The sequence below is a fragment of the Dermochelys coriacea genome, chromosome 3 (genome assembly GCF_009764565.3).
Source record: "Dermochelys coriacea isolate rDerCor1 chromosome 3, rDerCor1.pri.v4, whole genome shotgun sequence".
Lineage (NCBI taxonomy): Eukaryota > Metazoa > Chordata > Testudines > Dermochelyidae > Dermochelys > Dermochelys coriacea.
The window spans coordinates 99,018,635-99,037,493 of NC_050070.1; the positions used below are offsets into that span (position 1 = coordinate 99,018,635).

At 43.5% G+C, this 18,859-nt stretch overlaps 1 protein-coding gene across 16 annotated transcripts in view; it reads right to left on the minus strand.

The window, feature by feature from the left end:
• Nucleotides 1-18,859, minus strand: part of PTPRK (protein tyrosine phosphatase receptor type K) — a 603,062-nt gene that overhangs the window by 261,565 nt on the left and 322,638 nt on the right. For all 16 annotated transcript variants that reach the window (XM_038395504.2, XM_043510931.1, XM_043510923.1 and 13 more), the window contains exon 6: nucleotides 18,519-18,693. In XM_038395504.2, coding sequence (XP_038251432.1) covers nucleotides 18,519-18,693 — 175 coding nt within the window. The remainder of the gene's footprint in view (nucleotides 1-18,518; nucleotides 18,694-18,859) is intronic.

Sequence of the window (18,859 nt, forward strand, 5' to 3'; positions counted from 1 at the left end):
CCTAATGCCCCTACTCTACTTGCGCTACATTGATGACATCTTCATCATCTGGACCCATGAAAAGAAGCCCTTGAGGAATTCCACCATGATTTCAACAATTTCCATCCCACCATCAACCTCAGCCTGGACCAGTCCACACAAGAGATCCACTTCCTGGACACTACGGTGCTAATAAGCGATGGTCACATAAACACCACCCTATATTGGAAACCTACTGACCGCTATTCCTACCTACATGCCTCTAGCTTTCATCCAGATCATACCACTCGATCCATTGTCAACAGCCAAGCTCTGCGATATAACCGCATTTGCTCCAACCCCTCAGACAGAGACAAACACTTACAAGATCTCTATCATGCATTCCTACAACTACAATACCCACCTGCTGAAGCGAAGAAACAGATTGACAGAGCCAGAAGAGTACCCAGAAGTCACCTACTACAGGACAGGCCCAACAAAGAAAATAACAGAACGCCACTAGCCATCACCTTCAGCCCCCAACTAAAACCTCTCCAACGCATCATCAAGGATCTACAACCTATCCTGAAGGACGACCCATCACTCTCACAGATCTCGGGAGACAGGCCAGTCCTTGCTTACAGACAGCCCCCCAATCTGAAGCAAATACTCACCAGCAACCACACACCACACAACAGAACCACTAACCCAGGGACCTATCCTTGCAACAAAGCCCGTTGCCAACTCTGTCCACATATCTATTCAGGGGATACCATCATAGGGCCTAATCACATCAGCCACACTATCAGAGGCTCGTTCACCTGCGCATCTACCAATGTGATATATGCCATCATGTGCCAGCAATGCCCCTCTGCCATGTACATTGGCCAAACTGGACAGTCTCTACGTAAAAGAATGAATGGACACAAATCAGACGTCAAGAATTATAACATTCAAAAACCAGTTGGAGAACACTTCAATCTCTCTGGTCACTCGATCACAGACCTAAGAGTGGCTATCCTTCAACAAAAAAGCTTCAAAAACAGACTCCAACGAGAGACTGCTGAATTGGAATTAATTTGCAAACTGGATACAATTAACTTCGGCTTGAATAGAGACTGGGAATGGATGAGTCATTACACAAAGTAAAACTATTTCCCCCATGTTATTTCTCCCCCCACCCCCCACTGTTCCTCTGATATTCTTGTTAACTGCTGGAATTAGCCTACCTGCTTGTCACCATGAAAGGTTTTCCTCCTTCCCCCCCCCCTGCTGCTGGTGATGGCTTATCTTAAGTGATCACTCTCCTTACAGTGTGTATGATAAACCCATTGTTTCATGTTCTCTATGTGTGTATATAAATCTCTCCTCTTTTTTTTCCACCAAATGCATCCGATGAAGTGAGCTGTAGCTCACAAAAGCTTATGCTCTAATAAATTTGTTAGTCTCTAAGGTGCCACAAGTACTGCTTTTTTTTTTGCGAATACAGACTAACACGGCTGCTACTCTGAAAACTGGACTCTGCGTTCTAGGCGGAGTTGCCAGAACCAACAGTGGGTCTGGGGAGGACAAGTGGCCCAGCACAGGTCTCACTATGCTAGCTATTCCCTGCTTGTTCCTCTTTGGAACCTGAGAGTACCCTCTCTCAGTGCGCTGTTTCTTATGCTTCTTTCTTGGCAACAGGAGTTGAGAACAGTGCCAGAAAGAGCATGGTGCCGGTGAAATGCTTTGCACGGAAACTGAAGTGTTCAGCGCCATTTCGAATGGCTCAGCTATGAGACTGGTCTGAGAGCTGACTCCATTAATAAGATCTTCAGACGAATGTCTCTGCCTTTTTAAGTGTGAGGTCTGATGCCTCTGAAGATCTGGCACCTCTCTTTAACATGAGTTTCCTTGAGGCACTTTAGATAGCTAGAGTTCGGGTCACTCACTGGCATCAGCTTGCTACAGGAGGCAGATGGCTTGAAGCCCAGTAACTGGGGCATGCCGAGCCCCTTGGGCGACAGGGACAATTATTCACACTACTATACACCCAAACACTAAGAACTGTGTACACTAACTACAATAACTAGAAAATTTACTACAAAAGAGTCCAAACCACTGGGAAAGAATCCTTGCAAGAGCAAGGAGGATTGTTCCAGGCAACATTCTGGGTGGTAAGAAGGAACTGAGAGAGCAGAATGAACATAAGCAAGCACTCAAAGAAAAAACACTGATTCTTGCTGTGAAGATTTTTTTCATCATCTTTGTGGACAAAAATAATTCACATCCAGATTAGTTTAGCTGGGTCCATAAAGGCAGTTACCTACACATACATGGACTTCTGGAAGAGCTTTGCCCAGTGCAATATATGAATGGGATGTGATATATGAATATGGATGGGAGGAATCTTCAGCCTACAGCCTGCAAAATAGACCCATGCTTTTAGAGGTGGTGAACACTAGTGGGAGAAGGGTGGAAGGATTGGGCCTATTATTGGTAGTCATCTTTAGGAGATACTGACTGACTTCAAATGAGAAGTCATAAAACTCTTGCTCAAATAAAGAAAAAAAACCCTACAGCTGGAAACTGACAATCTGGATAGTTACCAAACAATCCTGAACCTTTCCTTTTGGGAGAGGTTGAGGGAGTAGTAGAAGCCCCCACAGACTTCATCAGAGGGTTGGGTCTGACCATTCAATTGCAGGATATGCCTTTTATTTGCCAAGGTGGCTCTCATTCTAGGACTTCTTTTGGACTTTCTCATGCTCCCAGATCCCCAAGTAGTCCACCTATGTCTTTTTGCCACCTGTGACTAGCCAATATTAGGTGTAAACAGTAAATAGTTCAGTTAGAAACATCAATTATCTACTTTAAATAAATTCTTAAATGCATTTGTCCTTCCTTCACCTCTCCAGATACATATTTGCCCTGTGTAATCACCACCCTCTCTCTCCCTTCAATTTCTCTTTCTATCTTTTTCTCTTCCTTTTTCTAACACAAGTTCTCTTGCAATTTTTACACTGGCTTTTAAACCCTATTGTGCTCTATTCCCCCCCCCCAGTTACTCCATTTTCCAAAAGGACCCTGAGAAAAGGGTTCTACCATGGATTTCACAGAGTGGCAGAGGATTTAGGGAATTCAGAAAGGCTGCCACTCCACGTGCTCCTCCTGGCTCCGCTAAGAAATACAGGAGAGAGAAAAGAAGCTGCTGGTGCCACCTTCTGCATACAGACAAACTAGACTGTACAAGGGACTACCACAGAAAGGAGAATAGATAGGGCAGCACTGCCATAAGGGGACACTGTTCCTTGCATGAAATCTAGTAGAGTTAAGTCATAGAATCACAGAATATCAGGGTTGGAAGGGACCTCAGGAGGTCATCTAGTCCAACCTCCTGCTCAAAGCAGGACCAATCCTCAACTAAATCATCCCAGCCAGGGCTCTGTCAAGCCTGATCTTAAAAACCTCAAAGGAAGGAGATTCCATCACCTCCCTAGGTAACGCATTCCAGTGCTTCACCACCCTCCTAGTAAAAAAGATTTTCCTAATATCCAACCTAAACCTCCCCCACTGCAACTTGAGACCATTACTCCTCGCTCTGTCATCTGCTACCACTGAGAACAGTCTAGATCCATCCTCTTTGGAACCCCTTTCCAGGTAGTTGAAAGCAGCTATCAAATCCCCCCTCATTCTTCTCTTCTACTGACTAAACAATCCCAGCTCCCTCAGTCTTTCCTCATAAGTCATGTGTTCCAGACCCCTAATGATTTTTGTTGCCCTCCGCTGGACACTTTCCAATTTTTCCACATCCTTCTTGTAGTGTGGGGCCCAAAACTGGACACAGTACTCCAGATGAGGCCTCACCAATGTCGAATAGAGGGGAACGATCATGTCCCTCGATCTGCTGGCAATGCCCCTACTTATACATCCCAAAATGCCATTGGCCTTCTTGGCAACAAGGGCACGTTGTAGTTTCATGTAAAACACTCACCCTCTGGGCCTCCCCAGCTAATTTCTGTGGTTTTACAAATGCAGTTCCCTGATTATGACAGTGTATCTCCCTCTCTCCTGTTTCTGTGAGAACAATGCACTCAAGCAGGTAAAACTAACTGAATAGGAAAACAATGAAACCAAGTGTACAGAATACTTTTTCACACAGTGACAGAGAGAGAGAGAAATGTATTTGGTTCATTCTTCTTTCTGATCCAGTAATTTTAAGCGGTAATTGTAATATTTTGTATGGAAAAAAAAAATCTCATGCAGATATGTGATGTTTAAGTTGACTGCATCCCTCACTCAAAGCCTGCAGTATTTTTCCAACTACTGCAGCATTACTCTGGAGCACTTTGGCATCAGAGATTAAACATTCTCCCCTCCTTGTCTGTGGTCAGCGTGGCAGAGGTCAGTCTATGGGATTATAGTTAGATGGTTAAGGGTGTCAAACAAGAGGATATGACTAACACTGGGAAATGTGCTGCATAGAAGGGGGATGGATTTTTATTTATTTATTTATTTTACACAAGCACGGCCCTAACGTAAGCTTGATCTCTCTGCTTATTCGTTTCTTCATTAACTGTTTTTGTCGAGTTGTGATGTCAGCTCTTTGGGCAGAGACAAACCCTTCATGCTGGAAGCATGAAGTACACCTCTAGGAGTTATAAAATAAACTGTAGCAGTACACTCTAAAGTTTTGTCCTTTTCCTCACACACACTTTACAGGTTTCAGAGTAGCAGCCGTGTTAGTCTGTATTCGCAAAAAAGGAAAGGAGTACTTGTGGCAAGGTGCCACAAGTACTCCTTTTCTTTTTTACACACCTTACAGCGTTAGCTCTTTCATCTCTGCCAAGTCCGTCCTTCGCCCATCCTCTCCACATGTGATAAGGCTTCAAGGGATTCATGAAATATACCTTTTTTGTGAGTTCCTCTTCCCAGCTGTTCACACACAGGAAAGGTGGGAGGGGAGGAAGGGAGTAAAGCAAGAAAGGAAATGTCAGCATGGAGTATATAGATTAGCTTTAGCCTAATTTGAATACAAGTCTAGATTTTTTTTTTCCCAAAGCACAAAGCTAGCTCCAAAGAGAGCACAGTAAAATGTGTCTTGCATCTTGCACTTGTCACAGTAAAACATAAAGTACAAACCACATAAAAGCATTACAACAACTCAAGATTTTACACTGGAAGAATCTCAAAGTGATTTACAACTACCACCACTGAAAAGCAACCACTGCTGCGATACAATGAGCAGCCAGTCAATGGTGCACAGCAAACCACACAAGATAGAAGAGGTTTTTGTGAGGGTGAGGATGAATTTTTACCAGCAACACTACTGTCTGACTCTTCTTTTTTCTGAAAGCATCATAGGATCTTTCAAGTCCAACATGCAGCAAATGGTATGGAAGTAAACATATCCCAAAGAATGAAAAGCAGAGTGAACCCGGCCAGTATTCAGACTTGCAGTTCCAGGGCATCTAGGTGTTTCAAGTATTATGTCTAAAAGCACTAAGGCTGTTTTTTTTGTTTTGTTTTGTTTTAAACCTAATGGAGCTAGGCATTCAATTCCCAGGCATCTTCAGTGGGAACTGGACATCTCACTCCCCTTTGGCCCCCTTTAAAATTCCAGCCTACACCATTCTTTTCACACTACGCCTCTTCCAAAAAAAAAAAAAACAGGCTAAAGGGGCAATATTTCCACATTTGAGGGGAAAATAGCCTCATGTCACATTCTACCAAGCACCCCTCTTGTTCCAGGTGGAATCTTTGAAGGAAATTGCATAAAAGGAGCACTGATGTGAAAGTAAAGAAGACTTCTTGACTCGGGTGGAACCTGTACATCTTTCCTTTGTGCGTGAGGAACTGGCATGCTCAGATGTGAGCCTGGGGTCCATGGCGTTCTGAGGAAAGGCAAAGATCTCCCAGACTTAGACAAGCACTTGGAAAACTTATCAGATACCTGCTAGCAAAGGGACTAAATATACTAGCTAGAACTATGAATAACTAATATCATTAAGAAAGGCAAAGAAGAGAGCATCACAACAGCAGTGCCCTGGTAAAAAAGGGCCAGGCTGTCACACGTGTACCTTCCGCTGCTAGTAAATCAGTGTGACAGTTTGAGCATCAATCTAGTTTGATTTTATGAACTCTCTGCATGTTTATACTTTTAAAGATGGGAGGTTGTGGAATCCGCATCATTTGAAGGTTTTTAATAACAGGTTGGTGTGACATTACCCAGGGTACAGTCTGGACCTCTGAAAAGCTGTGTCCACTGAATATTCTCTAGCCTGGGGTGCCTTTTACACTGCTTTCCTGTCAGAACATCCACTCTTGGCCTGTTCACATACCCTTTAGCATGCAAAATTGCTCCCAGCTATGTTACATGAATGCTCTGCAGGCCATTCCTTAATTACATACAGGGCGGCATCAGAAGATTCTCTCACCCCCGACTTTGTCTCCCCCACTCTTATACTGTTCAGTACCCTGCTGAAGAATACAAGCTCATAGAAAGTCTGTCATTTATCACGGGAAAATGATATGCACCAACTTCGTTATCCCAAATGGAATTTCCCCACACACTTAAACTTATCTTATTGTTTTATATTAACCAGTGTGTTTGGTTAATTAACCACAGAAAGATAGCTTTTAAGTGATTACAAGTAATGATGAATAAAAGTCAGGATTGATTACAAAAAGAAATAAAAATATAAAACGCAAGCTAATGGCTAATTTAACAATTTGACAGAATTAAAATAAAAGGTTTTCCATTATATATGCTGCAGTAAATTTCACAAGCTGGGTTTCCTATCATCCTGGGACCCCTTGCCCCTCAGTTCAGTGTTCTTCAGATATTCATTGATGTCATGTACAGAGAGATGGGAGGAGGAGTGAAGTCAAGTGCTTTCATCCCCTCTTTATAATGCAGTATCTTGTGCTAGAAACATCTTTGCTGAATCACAGTGACAGAGTCCATTGGGAGGTGAGGTTTGAACGGTCCATGCGATGAAATGTAAATTTCTTGTTTATGCCTTCCCGTTGCTGGAGAATGGTTGCTTAAGGAGGTAATAGCTATTTAACACCCGGCTGGGGTGCCTGTGTGTCTGTCTCTGAAAAACTGGTTTGGACTAGCTTTTCTTAATCTTGGAGCATGTTATAATAATGTTATATAGTACAATTTTGTAACTTTACATACAATGTTGATACACATTTGACTGGGACAATAATGTTCAGCAGATTATGATGTTTTGAATGATACCCACAAGGCATACGTTGTACAAAATTTACCATAGTCTTGTAAATGTGGTGAACATAATAGTTGGACAAAGACCTCTCAGGTGTGGTGTAGGTTCACTTGATCATTCCTCGGTGCTGCAGGATGGACTAGATGACCTCCTGAGGCTCTTTCCACCCTACATTTCTATGACTCTATATCTTTCACTGTATCCTTGCATCAGCTCTCTTGTGTTAAGGAGGAGGAGTCTGGCACCTGATCACTGTCCCTGAATGGGACAGATATTAAGGACCATCAGTTATTGGATGACCTTGTCATAGCAGGACAATGGAAACTATCAGCCAAAGACTATTTATCGACTTCTTAATGACTCTCATCCACTGTAACAAAGCTGAGTGCTGGAAGCCATATCCTACAGAGGGTTGGGTATGGCTACATTTGCAGATGTAGAGCAATTTAGTTAAACCAGCCTTCGTAGAACGCAGTAGGGAAAGCGCTGCAGTCTGTCTGCACCGACAGCTTCAAGAGCACTGGTGTGGCCACATTTGCGGCACTTGCAGTGGCATTGGGAGCAGTGCATTATGGGCAGCTGTCCCAGCATGCAATTGACTGCAACGTGCTTTTCAAATTGGGCGGGGGGGATAGTAGAGTGGAGTGTGACAGGGAGCATGTTGTGTGTATGTGAGGGGAGACAGAGTGGGTTGGGGGGGCTGAAACCAGGTCAGAGTGCTGTCTTGTAAGTCCAGACAGCAGCAGACCTCCCCATCCTCCCCGTCTCTCTCTCTCTCTCTCTCTCATACACACAGCATTCCACAGTAACGGCTTGCTTTGTCTCAGAGCCAGCTGTCAGAAATGGAGCTTTCAAAGGGCATATCCACATTCCTAGGCAAGTTCAAAACAATGTCAAGAGTGGCCACTTGACTTAAGGGGATTATGGGATGTTTCTGGACGCTGATCAGAGCGCAGTAATGCAACACCTTGTTCACACTGATGCCTGGGCATTTCAGCCACCATGCAACAAGCGTTAATCTTCTCGCCGAGGTGGAGTACCAGGAGCGCTCTAGCCATGGAGCGCTATGTGCCTTGCCAGTGTGGACAGGGAGAAAGCTAGGGCGCCCAGGGCTGCTTTAATGCACTCTAACTCACAAATGTAGCCAAGCCCTTAGAGAATGGAAAAAACCCAGGGGAAGGACTGAAAGAGACAAGGTATTAAACTCTGTTTTTCAAGAGGACACACTGTTTACAGCAAAGATAGACCAGAACCAGAAGAGAAGACTGATCAGCAGGATAGCAGATGTGGATCCAGGACTCCCACCCAAAAGGTTCCCAGGAAGCATGAGGAAACTGAGGCAGGGTGTTTCAGACAGATTATTTCCCACAGATCTGTACATCTCTTGTGCTCTTTTCCCACAGTTCTCTCTCTCATTTTCTAGATTTCAGGAAAGTGTGTTTAAAAGTGTGTTTGCAAAGCGTCCATGTTACTTGCTTTAACTATCACAAACTCCCCAAAGGGTATAGTAACAAACATCCGAAGTACCCACAAAAGTGATGTTCTGGGGAGGGCAGGCCTAAGCTACTGGGAGACTTGTGGGGAAGGCGGTCAGCAGTGGTTTTGGTGGCTAGGGCAACTGAGTTACAGGACTCTACATCCCAAGAAGGGATGCCAGCATGAAGTCTGTATCCAAGGTGTATGCACGAAGGACCAGAGTTGGAGACAATGTCCAGAAACAGCTCAGACTCAGGAAACTTAAAAGCACGTGGGATCTAAAGTTTCGGTCTAATGCAACATTAGAGGTGACTCTGCCCAAGGATTTGCTCAGCCAGGGCTATAACAATGTGAAGCACTCCCAACAACTCCTCTATGGCTGCTGAAAGAAAAACCTGTTTCCTTTTTTTCCCCCTCTCCAAAGCCTACCTCTTACCACAGAACATTGAGAACAGGGGAAGTCCCTGGTATTGTACCCTTCCCCTTGGCTCCATTTTTGGGTACTCTTCCTGATTCCAAAAGCAGCAACAAGAAATTGGCTTGACTCAACAACTGCTCTGAAGTTCACCAGGAACTGAAAAGCACCAGTAAAACTGGCATGATTCTTACTGACCTCACTCTGCTGCTGCTTTGGAGGAAGCTGTAAGTGGCAGCAAATGCACTAGAGTTGTCTGCTGACTTAAGCTTAAATTCTACAGAATGACACGTTCAGAGATTTAATGTATTCCCCAGATAAACAAACTGGGCACTAGTTAACTTTCCAATGTGAATCTTAATCTACCACAATTTTCTTATATGGAAGAAACGTAGACACTTCTAGTGAGAAAACAAAAATATTCCCAGGAGAAGTATTTTCCAGATGCCAGTCCCATCATCAAGCTGCGTTAGCATCATCAGAGGCATCATCTTAACTGCTGGTTTCTTAGGTAAAATCCCTAAAGGGATTTCAGGTAAGAAAGACAAGACTATCTTACAGTTAGACTCTTGTTTTCACCCTAGTAAAAATTATGGTGCAGTTCCTAGGAGATAAGCACAGCCCCAAATGGGAAATCTAATACAGTGTTTTCACAACACTAAAAGATTGCTCCATATAGAATCTTATGTGAAACATATTGCCTTTGGAGACTAAAATCCAATGCATATATCCAATCCTCCTCCTGTCAAATATCCAGACATTGCCAGAGAATCCTTACTTCAGCCATGGCTGTTCTAAACACCAACAATTCAATAAAAAAAACTGTAAGACAAGCCTTAGTTCCATGGCCTTGGAAATATGTTAACTTTAAAAAAAACAAACAAACAAACAAAAAAAACTGATCCAAGTTTTGGATACAAATATAGTGGAAACTGCTCATAATGAACCCTGTTACAATGAAAATTAATAAAAGTTCCACATTGTTCTACAAGGCAACATACAAATTTCAATTCCAGTTAGCATGACCATATATAAGCAGTGAACCTTTGAGAAAAAAATTACTCTAAATGTAAAAGGATTCATTCCATAAACATCAGTTTGGCTAAGGCTGAAACACACTTTCCTCAACCAAAGGACTAGTCAAGGCCCAGACCCAGTGGGCCTCACAGACCCATTCCCTCACAACGGTACCCTTGAGTTCTAGGGTTGTGTCAGACATTTATCAGTAGCTGACCACTGGTTGTCTGAATTTATTCCTAGACAGTCATTTAGGAAGACATCAGGAACAAAAAAAAGCTGATTAGCATCAGGTACTGCCTAATCAGACCTGAAAGACACTAGAGAAATCATCTGGCAAAATAATAGGAAACTGGATTCCTTTGAGCTGAACTGTGGAGTAAATTCTGCTAGCTAAGTGACCAAACTTCCGCTTTGATTCACCTGAGTTGCAAGTCCATAGGGAAGAAATCTACACACTTAAGAGAAACATCCACTAGGCTCACTCAGAGAGAGATATTCAAACCATTTTATCACTCCCCCTTTAGTAACATGGGGGGAGGGGGGGGGAGTCCCCTTTGTGAGCCAAAACAAATTTATGGAAGAACTTAATCCGATGCAAAAAGCCTCAGGAAAATTTTTTATTCATATGAAAAACAAACCAATAAACAGGAATTCACTTTGTTCTGATTTCTAAAAGAGTGGTTTTGAGGTGGTTGGAATACAACAAACATCCTGAGGGAAGCAGTCTATATTTGTAATGTCCCTAACCTGTGGGCACTAGGGACGTTAACATCACTGCACGCTGGAGCTATGAAACAAGAATTAAGGGCTTGGTTACGCTTTTGAGTTAGAGCGCATTAAAGGAGCTCCGGGAGCACTAGCTCACTACCCGTCCACACCGGCAAAGGCGCTCTGACTCCACGGCTAGAGCACTCCTGGTATTCCACTCGTCGAGAAATCTCGACGAGTGGAATAACATTTGGTGCACCCCCGCTGGAGCGCCGCGGCACCAGTGTGGACGCCCTGGTCTGTTAGTGTGCTCCGATCAGCCTCCAGAAGTGTCCCACAATGCTTGTTCTAGCCACTCTGGTCATCACTTTGAACTTTTCTGCCCTGCCATCAGGTGACCAACCATCAGACCCGCCCTTTAAATGCTCTGGGAATTTTGAAAATCCCCTTCCTGTTTGCTCAGCCATGTTTATACTGCTCTCAGCGAACCTTTCCCGGTGACCACACCTCCACATGCCAGGCAATCCCCAGTATGGAGAAATGGTGAGGTGCTGGACCTCATCAGTGTTTGGGGGGAGGAAGCTGTCCAGTCCTAGTTGCGCTCCAGCCGTAGGAATTACGATACTTTCAGTCAGATATCAAGGGACATGATGGAATGGGGCCATGACTGGGATGCACTCAAGTGCAGGATTAAAGTGAAAGACTTGCGGAATGCCTACTGCAAAGCCCGAGAGGCAAACAGCAGCTCTGGTGCTACCCCTGCAACCTCCTGTTCCTACAAAGAGCTGGATGCGATACTTGGGGGGCGACCCCACCTTCATTCTGGGGACCACCATGGACACTTCAGAGCCCAGTGCAAAAAGGGAGGAGGAGGAGGAAGAGGATCAAAGCAGGAGTGAGGGTACTAAAGCGGAGGAAGACACCCTGGAATCCCTAGATACATGCAGCCAATAGCTGTTCTTAAGCCAGGAGGAAGGTAGCCAGTCGCAACGGCCGGGACTTGGGGGAAGGACAAACACCAGAGGAGGATCTCAGTAAGTGGCTTTTAATTTGGGAAGGAAGTTATTCGATGTGGGTTCTTGGGGCAAGGAGGGTTAGGGCTGCATGCATGCCTAGATGCAGAATAGGGCGTTGATGTACTGTCTCACATCGCGGTAATCAGCCTCAGTGATCTCTTCACAGGTCTCATCCAGAACTTGGGAAATGCGCTTGCGCAGGTTTCTCGGGAGAGCCACTGTGGTCCTTGTCTCAGTAAGGCTAACTTGTCCGCGCCACTGTGCCTTGAGGGGCGGGGGGACCAGTGCTGCACACAGGCAGGCTGCATATGGGCCAGGGCGGAAGCTGCATTGCAGTAGAAGACCCTCCCTTGCTTCCCAGGTCAACCTCAGCAGCGAGATATCTTCCAGGATGAACTCCTGTGGAAAATGTGGGGACAGTGTTCAGTATAGGGGCCCCTTTCTGCTGTTGGCTCTCCCCAAGGCACAGAAACCCAGAGGACAGTACAGCCATGAAACAATCAGTCATGCTTGACCCTGTGCTTACTCACCATTTTGGGGCTCCCATGGGTTATATGCACTCGCTTTGGGACGGACAAATTATCCTTTTGTGTAAACTGTGGTTGCCCTTAAGTACGGGGGAATCCTTGCTCTGTCTGGTGTGAACAATGCTACCTCTGTTAAGTGTTGCATTTTGCCTTTACAGATGCAATCTTGAGATCTCAGCCATCCGTGTTATCATCGGCCGAAAGACTCCACACAGAAGCAAGGAAGACATGTTGCATGAAGTAATGCAGCATTCAAGTAATGAAAATTAAAAAGTGCAGGAGTGGCGGGACAGTGAAAGGAGAATCTGCTAGAAGAACAAGGAGCACCCAGGCACAAAAAACGCGGTGCTCCGGCAGCAAAGCACGGTTTGGCTGATAAGCATAATGGAGCGCCAAGCAGACTTGATCCAGGCGCTCGTAGCCATGCAGGTGGAGCATGACTGCGCCCACCCCTCCCCCTGCAGCCCTTGTCCCAAAACTCTTTCCCTTGTGCCCTCATGTCGCCTCCAACCCACTTTCCCCAACATCTGGGTTCGTACCGCCACTAGCTGCCTCCAACACCTGTAGCTTCAGCACCCAGCCCTGAAAACTACGACTCTTACCCACTGCAATCAACCCCCATCACCATGCAGTACAGCCATCCTGAATTGCAGCACTCATTGCACAGCACTCCAGACAGGAAAGCTGAATATAATAACAGGACATACGCAAATCTGTGATCGTACCATTCCCCACCCCACCCTCTTGCCCTTTCTGTTTCCCAAGCAGTTGTGTTTCTTTTCAATAAATGGATTTTTTGGCTTTGAAAACATTCTTTATTATTGCATAAAGTAAAATATACCTTAGCCCAGGAAAGAAACAGGCATTGCAAGTCAGCGAAGCAAAAACAGATTCCTATTAACATTGGAACCACTGCACTTCACTCCCAGGCAGGGCACAGATATTACTGGTGGCTCTCAGCCTCAAATTGCTCCCTCAAGGCATCCCTAATCCTTGCAGCCCCATGCTGGGCCCCTCTAATAGCCCTGCTCTCTGGCTGTTCAAATTCGGTGTTGAACCTCTGAGTCCCATGCCTGAATGAATCGTTCACCCTTCTCTTCACAAATGTTATGGAGGGTACAGCATGCGGATATAACCGCGGGGATGCTGTCATCGGCCAGGTTCAGCTTCCTGTACAGAGAGCACCAGCAGCCCTTTAAACAACCAAAAGCACATTCCAGTGTCATTCTGCACCAGCTCAGCCTGTTGCTGAACTGCTCCTTGCTGCTGTCAAAGCTCCCTGTGTAGGGTTTCATGAGCCATGGCATTAAAGGGTAAGCGGGTTCTCCAAGGATCACAATGGGCATTCCCCTACGGTGATCTTCCGGTCTGGGAAAAAAGTCCCGGCTTGCAGCTTCCTGAACAGGCCAGTGTTCCGAAAGATGTGTGTGTCAGGCACCTTTCCGGGCCAGCCTGCATTAATGTCAATGAAATGCCCACGGTGATCCACAAGCACCTGGGGAACCATAGAGAAATATCCCTTCCGATTACCGTACTCTGAGGCTAGGCGGGCTGGTGCCAGAAAAGGAATATGCATGTCATCTCTTGCCCCTCCACAGTTAGGGAAACCCATTTGTGCAAAGCCATCCACAATGTCATGCACGTTACCCGGAGTCATGGTTCTTCTGAGCAGGATGCAATTAATGGCCCTGCAAACTTGCATCAACATGATTCCAACCATCAACTTCCCCACTCCAAACTGGTTAGTGATCGATTGGTAGCTGTCTGGAGTTGCCAGCTTCCAGATTGCAATAGCCACCCACTTCATCATCAGGGCAGCTCTCAATCTTGTATCCTTGCACCGCAGGGTGGGGGTGAGCTCCTCACACAGTCCCATGAAAGTGGCTTTTCTCATCAGAAAGTTCTGCAGCCACTGCTCATCATCCCAGACTTGCATGGCAATGTGATCCCACCATTCAGTGCTTGTTTCCCGAGCCCAAAAGCGGCATTCCACTGAGCATGTCTGTGAATGCCACAAGCAAACGCGTGTCATATGCGTTACTTGAAACGATATCATTGGAGCCCTCACTGTCACTTTGGATCATAAGGAATATCTCGACTGCCAAACGTGACGTGCTGGCGAGACTCGTCAGCATACTCCTCAGCACTTCGGCCTCCATTCCCGCAGACCGAAAGGGACGACAGAGCGCGCAGTACAAAAAACATTGAAAGATGGCGCCAAATACGGACGGAAGCACAGGGATTGCTGGGATGCGAACCGATGCATCATGGGGCATTGGGACAGGACCCAGAATGCCCCGCATCCCACACCCCCTTCACAGAAGCCACAGCGCCAGAATGGTAAGAGGTGCTCTGTGGGATAGCTGCCCAAAATGCGCCGCTGCAAGTGCTGCAAATGTGGCCACGCCAGTGCACTTGCAACTCTCCGTGTGGACAGACTGCAACGCTTTCCCTACTGCGCTTTCTGAAGGTGGGTTTAACTCAAAGCACTCTATATCTGCAAGCGTACCCAGGCCCTAAGCCTCTCATTTCGACTTCCCATAGTAATCTCAATCTGGGCTGACAGAAAAGAGAAGAGAAAGGAAAAAACTACTAAACTCTTGCCATTAAAAAAAAAAACAAATTCCATAATTGTGACAAGGATAGGACTTCAGTAAAAGTTGCATTTAAAAATATTTCAATAAAATCATCAAATCTCTTTCAGACAAATGATGGAACTATTTATAGCTCAGTTTAAAATGTTGCAGCTGGACATATGTATTCCACTGACAAATTTTCGCTTCCATGACTAGCAGATTCACACTAATCAATGTTTTCTTCAAAGTAACTGTGCAAGAACCATTGTGTGAAATAAGTCTATTGTGGATCCTGTTTATCTTGCAACATCTAATAATGTACCAGAAATTTTGCATACTCAACCTGCTGAATGCCACGTAGCTAGTTTAAATAAAACCAAATCAAGAAATACTATGTGAAATACTCTAGAGAAACCATAATGCTCAGGTACATTATTTATGTAAATCAGAACAATGTAAGCCTGTGTTTCAGCCTCGCTGTTCATCCATATGCTTTGTAGTGAGGAAGAAAGGAGATAACCTCCCTGCTTGCTAGCATTCAGATTTCACAGCTCTCTCCCCTCTCCTATCCCATATTATATTCAACACCACAAAAACAGGCATCTGCTCAAGGCTGCATATTGTCTTCTGGGCATTGGCAATTTTACCAGGGAACAAATGAAAGTGGAAGTACAAGATGGGACTGGGGGACATTTTCAGTTAGGTAAGTTTATTGTCTGAAACTGTACACAGCTTCCTGTAGAAGGAAAATACACAAGACTGAGAGCTGTGCCACAGAACCCAATTAAAATCAATACAACATAGCTACTGAGCTGAGAGATGAAGTGCAACTCAAAGTAAAGGTTTCAACATTAAATTATTGACTGGAAATACCTCTGGTAAAATGTTTTAATTGAATTGAAAACACTATACTGGTCTTACTTGTGAAACAAAACTTAATGAAAGTGAAATGAAACAGCCAAGGAATTTAGAATCATAGAATCATAGAATATCAGGGTTGGAAGGGACCTCAGGAGATCATCTAGTCCAACCCCCTGCTCAAAGCAGGACCAATCCCCAATTTTTGCCCCAAATGGCCCCCTCAGGGATTGAACTCACAACCCTGGGTTTAGCAAGCTAATGCTCAAACCAATTTCTTAGAGGATCTTTGAAAGTGGTGCCAAAAAAATCTGGTGGTAAAGTCTAGAGATAATTTCCTTGTAAGAATAATCAGATGCTGATTTGCAGATGGTTATTTGTATAGAATATGTTATAAAATTGGAATTTCCATTATCAATATTAAAATACCTTGCTGAGTATAAACTGCACCTTGTTTACAGATCTATATTAAAGTATGTATTTCTCACACATACACAGTATATACACACAAACCTAAATTTTGATGCACTGAGCAACAGATGCTATTCATCTCTTGCTCTCTAATAACTAGTGTCAATAAAGTTTGGCTTCTACAAGCTGAAGACATTATCATTACTCAGAATGATCTGGAAGCAATCCTAAAGTCATGACAAAGTAAATTGTGTTTCACCGTATTTTTCCCCCCCCTCTGGCTATGAGAACACACAAATCAATACTCTTCAGCATGAGAATTCCACAGTGAAATTTTCATTTGTTACAAACAGCAACAAAAAGGCCCTAAGCAAGCCCTGTCACTTTCGGTTTAGGAGGAAATGCACTAATAAACTCTTACCCCGGGTCATCTTTGACAATGGGCAATACTATGCCAGCTCTTATTAAAGGTAATTCATATCAGTGGCCCAAAAATTTCCTTTAAAATTACCGTCTTTTGTATCCATGTAGTAGGTTGTCAGCTTTAAAGTGCCACTGAGATATAGGACCTGTCATTATGGTTAATTTTCAGCACAGTTTTAACACCAGGGTTGCTGACCCCCAAGGGTATGGTTTTGGCTAACAAGATTTATTTGGTGGTTATCCAGACAAACAAGAAAATATATTACAGTATATTGTTTTTCAAATATAACAGTGAGCAACAAATCCTATACACCCATTTCTTATTCTGATGTTCAATAGACCAATGCATTGGTAGAAAAACTGTTAGAGTATTTAAAGGATTTAACTAAAATAGAAGAAATAGCTACCATTCTTCAGCTTCTAACTCTAGAAACTGCAATATAGACTTTTAAAAAACCTGAACTTTTAAAATAATAAAATCTCTCTATATAAACTATCTGTATTGACTAGATTGCTACTTACCATCAAACTAAGATTAGGTCATAAAGCTGAGTTCTACTCTGGACTTCAGTATTTTAACTTGAGTTTTCCAAAACTTTTTAAAAACTATTTTACTTTACTGTTTTCTTGCACTGGAAAGAACTAAAAAACATCAGTCATTTCTTGGGCAAATATGTTTGAATGTTTTAGTTTCTTAGTTATATCAAAAATTAGTTTTCATGTTGCAACAGGACTAATTTTATCACATTAAAAAAAGGAAATTATATAGTGATCCACTAGAAGAAATAATATGACTAACTACTGTACAAAACAGCAGGTAACATTACTGAAGCCCATGGCCGTTCAGCAAGGAAGTGGCACGGCCCAATTAATGATGGTTTTTGTAATAGTAATATTTTGCACTTCTCTATCTCCTTTCACTTGGGAGTCTCAAAGCAAATTACAAAAATATTCATTAAGCCTCACTGCAAATGTGTGAGTAGGTAATTGAACAGTTGAGTAAAGACAGCCACAGAGAGGTTAAATGACTTGCCCCAGACCACATAGCAAGTGAGTTGCAAAGCTGGGAACTGAACCCAGTAGTCTTGACTCCAAGTCCTGTGTTCTCATGACTAGACCAAGTGCCTCCTTAGCTCCCACAACCCCAAATTACGAACTCTAATCAATGCCAAACTTGGTAAGCCTAAGTACACAAAAAGGTCACCTAAAGTCAGGAAACAGGGTCACAACAGGCAACTGAAACAGAAAATTCACATCCCTTCCTTCTGGGCAATCAAGCTTAATTAAAACATAACCATCCCACTCCCCGAGCATAAGCCATGGTTGCATTGCAGCAGGCTGCCACGCTTCTGAGTGAACTGAAATTCATTTAAAGTGTTTGGGGATGGGGGTTGAGCAAATATACCATTGCTTCTCCCCCATCCCACAAATAGCCTGACAGCAAAATCTCAATAAATGCTCCTAGCCCTCGGACAGGTGAACAATTGAGAAAATTTTTATATACCGGAGTCTTTCAGGTCACAAAGAAATCTATTTTCTGTACCACTAGGCTGCCTAAGGCAAAAACATTTAGAAGTAAAAATTAACTTATTACAGCAGATACTTTCATATCTGTAAAATGATTTGTTAAATGTTAGTCAGTTTTCATCTCAACCAATACTATCTAGAAGATAGTGGAAAGGAATATGGTATTTTACATGCATTGCATTATTAGGACTTTTTATAGAATCCCATTCTATGGAAAGCACTTGCCAGAAACGAGGCTGTCAAAACTTTACAGCCACATTCATTAGTTTTATTTTATGAGGATTTCTATAATTTTATAGAGCTATCTGTTGGCTAAATAAGAATGTAAATATGATGCATTGATGTTAAGAGTATTTAATTTCATAAAATGAAAACATTTGCAACTTTACCTCTCACAATAAGTTGAGCAAAATTGGACACTCCAGAGCCTCTCTCTGACTGAGTTACACAGCGATATAAATCCTGATCAGTTTTTGTCACCTCTTGCAACTTGAAGGTAGCAGCAAATCTTCTGTGATTGATATTTTTAGTTTGGGCGACTGGAATATCTTCTCCATTCCGTCTCTATAAATAAGAGAAAATAATGCAAAGCTATCTTATAAGAGTGTTTTTTCTCTTGACAAAGACATAAAAGTACCAACAAATATATTTTAAAACATCCAAACACATTTCACCATGCTGAGTTTTCCATGATGGAAGGGTCTAGCAAAGAGTTTCCCCTCTAGAATTG